A 12,004-nucleotide genomic window follows, 5' to 3' on the forward strand; every position below is an offset into this window, starting at 1 on the left:
AAGCTTGGAGAAATGTATTTTCCCCAGATAGATAGTGCATGCCAGATAATAACCTGGTTTCCTTTCCTTTAGCACACAAATTCAAAGGTGAAGTGGTTATTTCCCTTGTTTCCTATAATTTCTAAATCAGTGACTGGCTAGTTCCTTTTTGTTGATTAGAATCAAATCCAGAATAGCAGTTGCCCTCAGTGCTTCCTCCACTGTTTAAAAAATAGCAGGATCATTGAGGCAAGTCAAACTAATCATTTCCTTTTCAGGGATAGGGAGAGAGAACTCCAAAAATATGTCTAGAAGATTGAACTCTATCATGCCTCCAGGTTAAGCTTTGTATTCTGTTTCTCAACCTCTTCATTTTCCTTTTTCTGTCTATAATCTGTACTATACTTCAATGATACAAATACTTCTGTTTCTGTGTCCATTGATCTTCAAACAATCATTCATCAACTATTAAGTGTCTGCTATGTGCTGGGTACTGCAGACACCAGTACAAAGAATGAAACAGCCCCTACTCACAAAGAGCTTTTATTCTAATTTGAAAGACAATAAATACATTTGTAAATATATATAACATAAATTAAAATGAACAAATGCAAATCTATATCTACAAAGTAATTTAAAATCTTCACTCACATACCCTGTACCTTTCTCTTTTTCTTGGATTTCCTTCCTTGAGGATATTTTCTTAAAGCATGATACCTAGTATAGGCAGCTAGGTAGCACAGTAGATAGAGTGCCAAGTCTGAAGTCAGGAGGACCTGGGTTCAAATGTAACCTCAGCACTGCCTAGCTATGTGGCCCTGGGCAAATCACTCAACACAAACTGCCTACCCCTTACCACACTTCTGCCTTAGAATTGATCTTTAGTATTAATTCTAAGACAGTAGGCAAGAGTTAAAACATGCCTACACAAACATACACACACACACACACACACACACACACACCCCACACCCCACACACATACCGCTTCTACCCTCTTTTAGACCATCCAGTTTCTTTTAATTTGACTGTATACCTTTTCAAAGTCCTATACCAATCATAAATTTTATCCCATCAAAAGTCTGTGATACTGCTAATTTCAAAATTGACTCCTTGAATTAGCATTTCTAGTTCATTTTGACTGTTACCCATATTTTGAACATTTGCACACAGAAATTTAAGGTCATCAGTTTACTGCTGTCTTCTTGTTTTTTGTTTTGTTTCATTTTGTCTCTTGTGAATCTCTGCATATGAAAATGATGGCATGTCCCTTGGCAGGTATCTAGAGGTGGTTTGTCTACTTTACTCACCTCCAACTTGTAGCCATTGCCACCCAGCAGAAGTCTGGCTCTTTATTTTTCCTCCCTTTCAAATGGTAGTCTCATCCCTCCTTTCAGCTCCCACCGTGTGTGTGTGTGTTTTTTTCTTCCAGTAATTGTCCACAGAAAGAAGCACACCACTGTGATGAGTTCTGGATAACTTATTCAAATCATTGTTGGTGTTTCCATGCCAACTGCTCATATTTTTATCTTATCCTTTTTTATTCACCATTGCTGTTAAGAATCTCTTCATATTTAGCTCATACAAATTATGCTTAGGTTTCTCAGGTTGTGAGCTTTAGTTTATGATGATCATCTAAGGGGATTTCACCTGTCAAGTTATCTTTAGATGCCTCTTTGAGGTTTGAAGATTTCCCTGAGTTCTCAGGGGTTATTCTAATAGAGTAGTTATAACAAATTCAGTGAGGTTAAAAAAGTTTCAAATTGGTCTGGAAACATCCTAGGATTCTATGGCTAGTTTTTTTCCCTTTTTAAAAAAAAAATATCCAGACCTATGATTTCATTGCTGGAGAAAACTCCTGTTACCAGTATAAACTGATAATTGCTCTTCAATCTGTGGATTTAGAGAGTGACTAGGGTGCAGTAAGAGGTTAAATGAGTTGCCCAGGATGGCATAGTCAATGTCTAATGTCTTAGGGCTTAAACTTGGGTCTCTCAGACTCTGGGCTAGCTAATTACTATGCCATACTACCTCTGAACTAGCTAAACAATTAGGAAAATTAACATAGAATTATGCTTATTAGTGGCATTTCTATGTATAATCATTTCCCCCTTAAAATCCCAAGGTCAGGTTGAAATAGCCTGCTACCAAGCTAAGGTAACTTGTAGTCTTTAACTAAGATCTTAAAAGATCTAAAAGGATTAACATCAGGGCAGATCAGCCATGTTGAACTTTGACCCATTTGAAAGTATGGTAGTCAAGCCACATGTCTGGGGGTATACAGTCTTCCTGATTGAGACAAAGACCCACCTTCCCTGTGATAAAATAATGAGGAAGGATTTGAGTTCTCTAAGTCTACCTCATCTTTTGAAATATCCACCAATGGAGACTGCCAGGAGAAATCCAAGGGATCAACTGTCAAGCCAATCAGAAATAGGACACACTTCTCTTTACAGGAGAGAGTTCTGGATAATTTATTGTCTTTTTACAGAAGGAGACTAGTGAAAGATAATTTTTTGTTAATGGATTTACATGTCCCCTTTAATAAATAATGCGATCCTGGGGAAATTGCCTCATATTTTTCATTGGTTAAAATCCAAATGTTATAATAAGAAGTTGAAATCCAATATAACTAGCCATTTATCAAAAGAATATTGGCCACTTGAGATTGATTAGGGAGAAAGAGAAGACACAACACATGTACAAAGACCTGGAAGACTCTTGATATACATATTTGTTAAAGAACAATCTACTCATTCAACAAGTTTTAATAATCACCTCCAGTGTGTTTCAAGTAGTATTAATGGTTCAATGGAAGAGGGAGTGTTGCCTGAGTTGGTCCTGGAGGAAGTCAATAGGATCATAACATTATAAAGTCTGGAAGGGATTTTGGAATCATCTAACATAGAAGTTCTCAAAGTTTTTGGTCCCAAACCCCTCTTATACTTTTAAAAATTATTGAGGATACTTCCAAATATGTGAGTTAAAGGGCTATGTGGATTAGAGCTATTGATATTTACCATATGAAAAATCAAAATTCTCATAGTATTATGAGAATTTATTTTTCACATAATATATGAGTTCCTGCATATTAGAGAGAATTACTATGTACTCCCATCTCTGGATTCTGGGTTGGAGATACCATCTAGTCTGCTGCTTTTTGCATTTTCTTTGTCCTTGGGAATCCCAAGGAATATTTTCCTTTTTAACAGAATTTCATTAATAGATGAAGGGGGAAGGGTCTTTTTCCAGCACACATTATCTATCCTTCTGTAGGGATGGGGAGGGGTGGATAGGTTGATAGACCACCTCTTAATTAGCTATCACCAATTAATGATATCTTGGGATGATCAAGGGAAAGGCTGAATAATGAGCTCCTAAAAATCTGTTTGTTAAATTGCCTGATCCAGTTTAGGATATTGTTAGTGTTATAATAGGAATTTGGTGAGGAATGAATAAGAGGGGAAACATAAAAAATTCACATTTATTGGTTGGAAAGGGGAGGAAAGAACAGGGGTTAGGAGAATTACTTCAAGTTATCTTAAACACAAATTTCTATAAATATATCTAAAACTATCTTATTCTAAGATAAGCAGTAAGTTCCTCCAATAACCAAGTCTCACAACTGGAGTCCAATCAAATGGGCCAGGATATTCAGTTGATCACTATCCAAACAGGTCCAGTGGTGAAGTGTGTCCTCAATCTTCTTTACTCAAGCTGCCAGCAGCCAGTTTAAAAGATTCCTCTCTTCAGTTAATATCAGGAGAAGCCAGAAATCTGTTTTTTCAAACCTCCAACCAGTCCTTCCAGGAGAGAGGTGCCCAGACAGTTGGGGCTTTAGAACTTTCCCCAGATCTTGACCATTAGACTCCCATGTGACTCTGAGTCACATGCTCCTGTCAATCACTCTGACATATGCATTACACAGTTTGTTTGCACACTGGGACCAAGAGAGCTATGGAGACCCAAATCACTTTATTGGCTGTGATGCTGGCCTAACCAATAAGCTTATTATAATAATTTATATTCTTATATCCAAATCAGTCTCTCAAGATCATTTTAATATTAACAGTATTATAATGAAAATAATTTGACCTTATGGCCCCCCGAAAGGATCTTGGCAACCCTAAGGAACCCCTAGACCATACTTTGAAAACCACCGATCTAAGCCAACTTCCTCTTTATATACAAGGGAGATAAAGGGGCTTGTCTCAGGTTCCATAAGTAGAAAGCTTTATGACTTCCACTCCTTCTCTCTTTCTGTTATTCCATGTTCATTACTAGGTGGAGATGAGGCACAATATGTTCCAGGCATACTAGAACCATAGCAGTAATACCAGCATAGAATTTGGGCCATGAAAAAAATGCTTTTTGATGACTAAAAAAATTAAATAAGTCCTGGCCATCTCTTGTCAAATTTAATAGGATCCTTTTGAGCCTACCATATTTGAAATCTCCTTTGATCCTTTGACTTAATCTCCTTACCTCTCACTGGTGCTTTGATAACTAGTTGCCAGTTCAAAATATTTAACAGTTCTCTCTTTTAGGATGCCAAAGTCTTTCCAAAGATCTCATTCACTCTCCTCTTAATGATAAACTTATTTGTTTTGGCTTCCTCACATTGAAAAAGCAATGTGAGGAAATCCAGGTTTTCTCCTTTGCTGAACTTGATGATGAATAGAAAATAATCACCAGGAATTTTTTTTTTTTGTTTGTGTTTTCAGATTGTGGAGGCTGTGGAGCAGAAATCAAAAATGGCCAGTCTCTGGTGGCTCTAGACAAACACTGGCATTTGGGCTGTTTTAAATGCAAGACTTGTGGAAAGCAACTGAATGCAGAGTATATTAGCAAGTAAGTTTGAGACCTTATTCACAGTCACAAAAATCAATTAAATGACAATTCAGGAAACATCAAATGCCTGTTCAATGGAAGGCTCTAAGCTTGGCATGATGCTACTAAGATGAAAGCAGCATAGTCTTTGCTCTCAAGACACTTGGGATTCCATCAAATGAAGGTGGGAGGAGTGTAAGATGGGACAGGTTTGTACCTAAGTAAGAATAAGAATACAAGGGGAGATAGAGAATGGGACAAAGAAAAGAGATTTGGTAATATTTCAGAAAAAGAAGAATGCTTCTAGCTTCTATAGAAAGTATTACCTGAAATGAGCCTTGAAAGATGAGAAGGATTTCAATCATCTCTGCCATTAGAATGTAAGCTCCTTGAGGGCAGGGACTCTAGTTTGTTTTTCTTTTTCTCCCTTTATCCCCATGTTTAGCACAGTGTCTGGAACATATTGGACCTTTAATAAATGCTAGTTGACTGACTAATGGGAGGATATGAGGAGAGAGTGCATCATTCTAGACAACATAGGATCTGGATAAAAGCACAAAGAGATGGTGAGAAATCACTCAAGGGTTTATAGAACCATCAAATGTAAAAATTGAAAAAGGCTTTTAAAAAATAGACTCTTGGGGGCAGCTGGGTAGCTCAGAGTCAGGCCTAGAGACGGGAGGTCCTAGGTTCAAATCTGGCCTCAGACACTTCCCAGCTGTGTGACCCTGGGCAAGTCACTTGACCCCCATTGCCTAACCTTACCACTCTTCTGCCTTGGAGCCAATACACAGTATTGACTCCAAGATGATGGAAGGTAAGGGTTTAAAAAAAATAGACTCTTGCATTTTATAGTTGAGTAAACTGATATCAAGAAAAAAGAAATTACCAACCCAAGGTCACAGTTCAGTGGCACTGTACTTGGAGTTAGAAAGTCTTGAGGAAGAATTCTGACTCAGACACTTAGTAACTGTGATCTTGAGTAAATTACTTAATTTCTCTCTTCCTCAGTTTCCTCATCTGTAAAATAGGACTAATAATAGCATCTACCTCCCGGGTTGCTCTGAGGATAAAATGAGATGATATGTCCTAAGAACCTTAGTGAAGTTTTAAACTTTAATAATCTTAAAATGACTTCCGCCTTGGAATCAATACTTAGAATCAAATTTAAGATAAAAGGTAAGAGTTTTTAAAAAATCTTAAAATGGGCTCTACTCAGTATTAGCTGTTATACAGCCAGATAGTTTAGGAGCTGGAATTCAAATCCAAGTCTTCTCTTTTTCTAGCTTTAGTTTGTTATTTGTTATAGAAAGATATTTAGCATCAAAAGAAGGGACTTTAGACACTGTCTAGTCCTACTCTCCTCATTTTACAGATGAGGAAGTTGAGGCCCAGAGAGGGTTCAAAACCAGATATTTTGACTCCAGATCCAGGATGCTTTCCAATATGCCATATGGTCTTAATGTGAGGTGCTTATTTAGTGAGGAAGGAGAGGAAGGATTAGGAGGGAGGCAAGGGAAAAGGCATGGCAGATATGAGGGGTAATAATCAAGCTACAGCATTCAACAACAGAGGCAGTGTAGAGAGAATTGAACTTAAGTCATGTTTGAGTCTTGGTCTGAAAAAGCAGCATGGCATCATAGAAAAAGCATTTCTGTTGCTTCCATAAGACTTGAGATCACACCTTAGGTCCTTTTCTTAGAAGTGTCTAGTCCTAGAGAAAGTTGCTTTCTCTCTCAGATCCAGTTTCCTCATCTGTAAAAATGGGAATGATAACTTTCCCTTTGTCTCATAGGATTATGGTGAAGCAAGTTCTTGGAAAATTTTAAAGCAATATATAAAGATGAGCTTCACACAATGGCAAGTGATTGGACAATTCTAAAGCATATGAGCCCACTCTGAGACACTGCCCTCAGGCAAGCCACAGTCTCTCTAAGCCTGTTTTCTCATTTGTAAAATGATGGGAACAATAATTATACTAGGAACCTTAAAGCTTATTGTGAGGAAATTACTATAAATATGAAAATACTAAATAAATGAAAGTTTTTATTATCCCAACTTTTCAGAGATGTAAGGAAAGCATTTTATGAAATGCTAGAAATTAAATTTATAGACCAAAAGAGTGCACTGGAACCCAGAGTGCTATGTGAGCTTTCTGAGTTCAGTAAATTTAGGGATTGGTGATATTCTCAAAGCAAAATAAATATGGAAATAATAGATAAACTTTCTGTGGGACTGAAAGGGAAGCTCTTAAATACCCTAAGAGAAATATTTCTTCTTATGAATCAAAACCTATTTTTTTTGCCTTTTCTTATACAAATCCTTAAGAGTTCTTTGTGTCCCATTGGATCCAAAATGAATTCAGTTATTTTATTCGTTTTTAATGAAGTCTGTTGAAATGAAGATGATAGGATTGGAGCTTTTTATGGAGAAAGGGAAAAAAAGATGGAGGGAAAGATAAATTAATGATTACTGAATATCAGAACTAGAAAGGAATTTAAATATTATCCATTCCACATTTTTATTTTATATTGGGAAAACTAAAATGCACTGCACTGAATAAAAGTGATTTGCCTGAGATTATCTAAGGATTAGTGACTGATGAAGAATTCAGTCAGTCAATAAATATTGGTTAAATACCTACTATGTGCCAGATGTAATCCTAAACACTGGGGTAAACAAAGAAAGGCAAAAGGCAGACCTTGATCTGGAGGATCTTATTCTATTGGGAGAGAGAGAATGAATAGAACTATGAACAAATAAAGTAAAGACAGGATAAATAGGAAATAATCATCAAGAGGCAAGTCACAAAAATTATGAGGGATTTGGAAACACTTCCTGTAGAAAGTGGAATTTTAGCTGGGATGTGAAAGAAGTTGGGGAAACCAGGAAGTAGAGATGAAGGAGAGACTATTAAACCTGAACGGAACCTTTACACCAAACTACACTGACTCCTTTAAAAATGTTTTTTTTTTTCAAGTTCTTAAAAATGACATGACATTCTTGGTAACTCTTCAGTATTTCCAACTTGCATGTTAATTTCATTGTTAAACTTAAGTGAAAAAGCATGACTAACAGCAGAAATGTGTTAAACTTTGAAAGCTTGGAGCTGTGTAACAGTTTATTTGCAAATTAAAACTCAAATCAGAAAATGCAGGAATTTAAGTTCACATTATGATGTTAACTCACCCCCATTGCATTCATGTTACTTACCAGCCCACATAGTTATCCAAAAATACAACTGTTAAGTTTGAGATGAGGGCAAATTCCTGTTTCCATAGAAACCTTACCTTTTACAACTCCCTGGCCTCGGCCTCAGGTACACAGATCCAGTGAGTATCACTATTGAATCTTTGGGGCCAAATTTCTTTCTCATCCTAATTGTGAGGCTGTCTAGAAAGTCAAAGAGCTATGTATGGCAAGCATAAGGCTTGCATATGGTGAAGAAGAACATTTCCCAGTGTCTGGGGCAAAATTGCAACTGGAGTACAAGGAGGACAGGTTAGAGTACCTTCATAATTCACATACCTAGAATTTCTCTTTATTGACAATTGATGTTCCAAGGTGTCTATACCCTGGGATTTCACTCAGTTTGGTCAACCAGAAATCTTCAGCCACACTTCAGCAGTAGTTTTAAAATAGGTTTTGATGGTAGGGCATAAAGTATCATACACAGCAAGATCTCACAACTAAAAGAGACCTCCAAAAATTTCTCAATCTAAATTGGAATTTTCTCTACATCTTAAGCAAATTTGTCTATTTGAGGACTACTAGCAACTGAAATCTTACTACCTATTAAAGTAATATCCTTCCTTCCCTTGTTCCTTTCTTTGTTTGTTCATTCGTTTGTTCATTCCTTCTTTACTTCCTTTTTTCCTTCTCAACAAGGGATACAGGTGTGACCTTAAACCAGAGTTAGAGACCAAGCCTCACAGGAACTTTTGGCTCTAGATTATAGCATCAACTCTGTATGGGAACATGAATCAGAAGAAGAGATAGACTACTAGGGCAGTCTTGATGAGCAAATGGAATTAGATGGTCTTTTGGTACCTCTAGTTCTGATATTCATTTGCCAAAGGTCCTATCCAGCTTGAGTATTCTCTATTCTGTGTTCTAAAGTCTTGTCTAGTGTGATATTCTACGAATTCCATGAGTACTTTGAGACCATGGCAGAGCATAGTAATAGGATAGAGAAACGAGACAACTTATCGTGTCTTCTGTCTTGCTAGGACTCTGTTGGATATATCACAGTGAGCTCATGATAGGGCAGAAAGAAACTTATTGGTGTCATAACCATCATCATTGCACCTATCCAATGTATCCCTTTAATCGCGTCCCAAATTTGTGGCATTGTATTCTTTGCTTTTATGAGAGAGGTAGCTGGAGATACTTGATTCAATTCTGAATATCAGCTTTTATAATTCATCATTTCCCCATAAACATCAAGCATCAGTTATTCATTGATTAGTGTAGTGGAGTTTTGAGTAAGCATGGCCACAACCATCTTTTGCTCATAATTTTAGTCTTAGGACTACTTCTGTTTTCCTCTGTTGTACCTTTATTTCTCAAAAAAAAACCACAATTATTGTAGAAAATTTTTGATAGAAGAAACCCAAGAAGAGAGTCCATATTCTTACTGTAATATTTTTCAAAAACCTCGTCCAAGCAGATCAAGTACATTGTTTTTTTAGGAGGAGCAAGGTTTGAAATGAACAAATATGTCTTATGTTTGGACATGCATTTATTTTCAGAGGATAGAGTATTTTGGCTTTTAAACAAGCTGAACATTCTCAGAGATTTCTAAAAAAAATTGAGAGCCTCATTAATTGCTGTCTATTTGCAATCTTAGGGATGGTGTCCCTTACTGTGAGGCTGACTATCATACCAAGTTTGGCATTAGATGCGACAGCTGTGGAAAATATATCACTGGCAGAGTATTGGAGGTAAGTGAAAATAGTCCCCAAAGACACACTAATTTAGCCAGGCACAGTGTACACACCCTTGTACATCCTAAGCACACACATCCTTTCTGAAACACATGCACATGGCATAACTCGGCATGCACACAGACATGCCTTCACACATATAGAACAGGGGCATTTGCAGAGATACAGCAGTAGTTTACAGACATCCCTACTCACACCTCTTTGTAAACACAGCAACCCTGGTTTTTTTTGTTTGTTTTTAAATGGAATGTATTGATTGAGAGAGATGTAGAGCAATTCCACCATATGGACCCACTTTTGTATATAGGGTCTTCCTCGTTTGGGTACACAGTGGGCATAGGAATATGAAAAGACCTGTATTTTGTCAGCAAAAAGGGGCTCTTGATTTAGTAACTCTTTCCTTCAATGTCCATTTCTGTTTATCTATACTTAGTAGAGCATAGAAATCATTAATTTAGAGCTTGAAGAAACCTTGAGATTATGTGGGACCAGTGGTATCAAAGCCAAATAAAAATGGCAGTCTCTAAATTATACATAAGGAGCCCTGGGTACCACATATTAATTTAGAAAATCACATAGTAACATTATCTATTATTTTGTTAACTATTTCCCAATCCCTTTTTTAACCTTTACCTACCATCCTAGAATCAGTATTGTATATTGCTGTAATAGTTAAAAGAGTGGGAGCCATAAACTGTGGCAGTTAAAATAGTGGAAGACTTAAATTGTAGTAGATAAAGAGTGGATGAGTAAATTGTGACCGCAGAAATATATTTTTTATATTGAAAATAAAGTGGTCGCCAGGGAAATATTCCCAATTATAAAATACACCCAAGTCAACTGGGTTTTATAGAGATTTTTAATTAATTAATACAATAAGGAATTAAAGGAGGAGAGAGAGAATAAAAGAGGAATAAGTATGAAGGGCCTTAGCCAACATGGCCTAGACCTGAGTCTTAAGAGAGAGATCAGTCAGTCCTTAATCACTCACCACAAGATCTGTCCAAGCAAGAATATAGACACCAGTTCAGACAGCCATCCTTCTCCAGAGAGGGATTCTTCTGACTGTCCTCAAGAGCCTCTCCCAAGAGACTCCTTAGAGACTGTTATTTCAGAGCCTCCTCCTTAGAGCACTCTCCTTCTAACAGCCTCCTTAGAGACTGTTTTTCTTCAACAGATTGTCCTTTTCTTATATAGGGGGTTTTCTCCTATGTCACCTCCCCTAAGTTCTTCCATCTACCAATCACAGTAGACGTTTTCCAAAGGACAGCCCATTCTGAATTCACACCTGAGTAGACTAATCCTTTTAGTAATCCACACCTGAGTAGGCTAGAATCTCTGAGTAAGTTTCTCACCTCTTTGTCCCATATAAGTTTGCCTGACCTTTATAGGTACTTAGCACCCCTTTGTATTAATTCTAAAAATAGGCATGGCTTAAGTATGGGTTTAAGTACTTTCATTGTTCAGCAAGGAGTTTTCTCCCCTAAAGCAGGCTTAAGTTTGGGTGGAGTAGAGGTCTTCACATTTTTGATCTAAGTAGAGTTCTCACTGCCCAAATGGGGAGTGATCCCAATAGGGAATTGTCCCAATGGAGAATTTCCCAATGGGGAATTTTTTAACATTCACAAGTCTGAGAAATTTCAAGATTCACATTGCTTCCAAAGTAGAAGAGTGGTAAGAGCTAGGCACTGGGGATTAAGTAGCTTGTCCAGGGTCATTCATCTAGCAAGCATTGAGGCCGGATTTGAACCCAGGGGCTCCTCTCTGTAGGCCTGGCTCTCAATCCACTAAGACACTAATTACTTTTTAATATGGTTCTAGCTGCACTTGGGCATTTTGCTGGCAGCATTTTTGACTACTCTGAAGTTGTCCAAATTCTTTCTTTTTAAAAATGAGGAAACTGATGTACAGAAACCAGAGACCCTTCTAAGGTTACACTGAGTATTAAGTATCACAGGTAGGATTTAAATGTTGGTCCTGACTCTAGGTCTAGCACTCTTTCTACTACACAACACAACTTCCCAGAATTCAAAGATACTAAAATGACTCACCCAGGGACCCAAAGTTAAGAAGTATCTGAGGTGGGATTTTGAGCACAGATCTTCTTGACTCAAAACCCAACACAATACAAAAGGCTACCCTGCATCTTTATATACCAATATGCACACACATGAACCAATTCCAAAGAATACAGAGAACATCTATCATTTTGTTTATTTTAGCATTTGGCTAACAACAACAACTTTCCT

The 12,004-nt window shown here is 37.2% G+C and overlaps 1 protein-coding gene across 13 annotated transcripts in view; it reads left to right on the top strand.

Moving 5' to 3' along the window:
- The window catches only part of ABLIM2 (actin binding LIM protein family member 2), a 335,657-nt gene that overhangs the window by 158,220 nt on the left and 165,433 nt on the right, over nt 1–12,004 (top strand). For all 13 annotated transcript variants that reach the window (XM_056802386.1, XM_056802381.1, XM_056802379.1 and 10 more), the window contains exons 5-6: nt 4,704–4,830; nt 9,659–9,752. In XM_056802386.1, coding sequence (XP_056658364.1) covers nt 4,704–4,830; nt 9,659–9,752 — 221 coding nt within the window. The remainder of the gene's footprint in view (nt 1–4,703; nt 4,831–9,658; nt 9,753–12,004) is intronic.

Source organism: Monodelphis domestica, chromosome 6 (assembly GCF_027887165.1).
Source record: "Monodelphis domestica isolate mMonDom1 chromosome 6, mMonDom1.pri, whole genome shotgun sequence".
Classification (NCBI taxonomy): Eukaryota; Metazoa; Chordata; class Mammalia; order Didelphimorphia; family Didelphidae; genus Monodelphis; species Monodelphis domestica.